This window comes from Lepidothrix coronata, unplaced genomic scaffold, assembly GCF_001604755.1.
Source record: "Lepidothrix coronata isolate B3197 unplaced genomic scaffold, Lepidothrix_coronata-1.0 Scaffold178, whole genome shotgun sequence".
Lineage (NCBI taxonomy): Eukaryota > Metazoa > Chordata > Aves > Passeriformes > Pipridae > Lepidothrix > Lepidothrix coronata.
In genome coordinates, this window is record NW_016690358.1 from 1901931 (window position 1) to 1904077 (window position 2147).

Genomic DNA, 2147 nt, shown 5'->3' on the forward strand with positions numbered 1-2147 from the left:
TCCGGGACGGGTCGCCGCCGTCGCTCGGCCTCAGCACCAGCTCGTGAAACGCCGCCTCCTCCCGGTCCAGCGCCTTCGCCAGCACCAGCTCGGGACGCTGATCCCCGCCGGGGCCCGTCTGCACGGCCAGCGAGAAGTGCTCGTCGCCGCTCAGCTCGTAGCTCTGCAGGGAATTCCGCCCCGAGTCGGGGTCGTGAGCGTCTGGGAGGGGAAACCGAGATCCCGGGCTTGTCGTCTCGCTTATCTTCTCCTCGAGTTCGATTTCTTTGAAGCTCGGGGCGTTGTCGTTAATGTCCGTGACTTCTACTTCGATTTCATAAACCTTCGTTTCCCCCTCCACTATCAGCTCACAGCGCAGCACGCATTGCTCCACCAGCCGGCAAAGCTGCTCTCTGTCGATCCTCTCTGCCGTCACTAAATGTCCCGTCTTCCCGTGCAGAGCAAAATACTGCTTCCTACCTCCGGTGACAACGCGGACGCCGCGGTCTGTGAGCTCCGGCAGCTGCAGCCCCAGATCCTTGGCCACGTCGCCCACGAACGAGCCCTTGGGCATCTCCTCGAGCACCGAGTAGCGCAGCTGCCCCCACGCCGCCTCCCAGGCCGCCAGCAGGACGCCCCACAGCAGCACTCGCTGCCGCCGGCCCCAGCGCCTCCCCGCCGCGCACATCTCCGCCGCCGCACCGCCGGCACCGCAGGCAGACCCCAGCCGCCGCCCGCCGATCCGGCTCTTTTTCCGGTTCCGACTTGGCGCTGTCGGCTGCTGCCGCCCGCTCCTCTGCCTCGCTATAGCACGGCTCCGCACTGCGGGAGAGTTCGGAAACCGACCGTTTTCCGACCCAGGAATCCAGCGATCCAGCGATCGAGCCGGGCCGCAGCGGGCGGGGCTGCAGCGCTCCGACCTTCCTCTCGCTCCTCTCGGTCAACAGCGGCGCCCGCAGCCTCCTCCCGGCACTGCACGCACCGAGCGCGAACGAGACATGCCCGCCCTGCCTCGCCCACGGGAAGCTCAAAAAGACAGCACATTCTCCATGTAAATGTCGGGTCCAGTCCAGCGGAGACCTGGCGTTATGTTCTTTCTACCGCACGGGAAAATATTCATGGGATTCTGATAATATCTAGATACAAAGGTCTCTAAATATGACGTACAGTGTATTATGAATCTGCTATTGTATAACAGGAAAGGTCAACATCTTCCCCGCAACTGCAGAGGTTTTTGTGTCATTCGTGCTCTAGTTTTTCCTCTCTGAGTATCAACACTCGAACATCTCCAGCCACAGTAGATTCCCAGACCCAGAGCAATTGCACATATAAGTGATAAAGTTCCCTTCTCAAAAGGAGGGATTTTAGGGACTGCCTTTCTCTCTCCGCTTTGTTACTCTCCACCTGAACATCCGAGGCTGCTCTGAATCAACCTGCGTTGCTTCCCCTCTCCAGCCATTTCTTTCGAATTTTTCATTACAGCCTTATGCAACAGGCCGTGCATATACAACTTAGTGCTCCGTTCTTGATCACAGCCTTAGCGATAGACCCTATTAACTAGGGAATATATAAATTTTGGGGAAAAAAGATAAAAATGAAACGCAGGTTAAAAGCAAAACCAAACTAACCAATCAACCAACAAACATACAAACAAACAACAAACAAAAAACCCACGCGATTTCTCTTCTAAAACTTATTCAATGTCTCTGTAGAAAAGCCAGTTGAGGACCGGTAAACAAGAGGGAACTACCACACATGATGAAACCCATGACGATAAATAACTGCAGAAAGAGAAAAAATAAACAAAGTTCTGATAAAGTCGGAGACCAATCAGAGATCAATAAAGTGATCTCACTATTGGAGCCATTTATGCAGCTTTCTTACACTAAAAGATGGAGGGCACAGGGTGGAAGACAGGCATAGTTGTGAGTGAAGGAAATTTTTCCTTCATCAAGGCACGTCTCCTTAAAACAGTGAAATAATACAAAAGGTCGCAGTGCAACTATTTTGCAAACCAAGATCAGGAAGGAAAAATCTCATCACTGAGAGTCAATCATACTCCAAACTCTACCACAGAGAATTAGTGGATCTCCTCCAAAAGTAAGGACCTGCCTTCACCGTTACTAACCCATATTACTTCACACAACACAAGGTTCGCAGAAAACCAT

The 2147-nt window shown here is 53.4% G+C and overlaps 2 protein-coding genes across 2 annotated transcripts in view; both read right to left on the bottom strand.

Moving 5' to 3' along the window:
* The window catches only part of LOC108504877 (protocadherin gamma-A2-like), a 27224-nt gene extending 26557 nt beyond the window's left edge, over nt 1-667 (bottom strand). Inside the window, exon 1 of the mRNA XM_017830382.1 lies at nt 16-667. Coding sequence (XP_017685871.1) covers nt 16-667 — 652 coding nt within the window. The remainder of the gene's footprint in view (nt 1-15) is intronic.
* Nucleotides 668-783: 116 nt separating this feature from the next.
* LOC108504878 (protocadherin-16-like) overlaps nt 784-2147 on the bottom strand; it is a 78077-nt gene continuing 76713 nt past the window's right edge. The window contains exon 15 of the mRNA XM_017830383.1: nt 784-951. Within this exon, the coding sequence (XP_017685872.1) occupies nt 784-951 (168 nt within the window). The remainder of the gene's footprint in view (nt 952-2147) is intronic.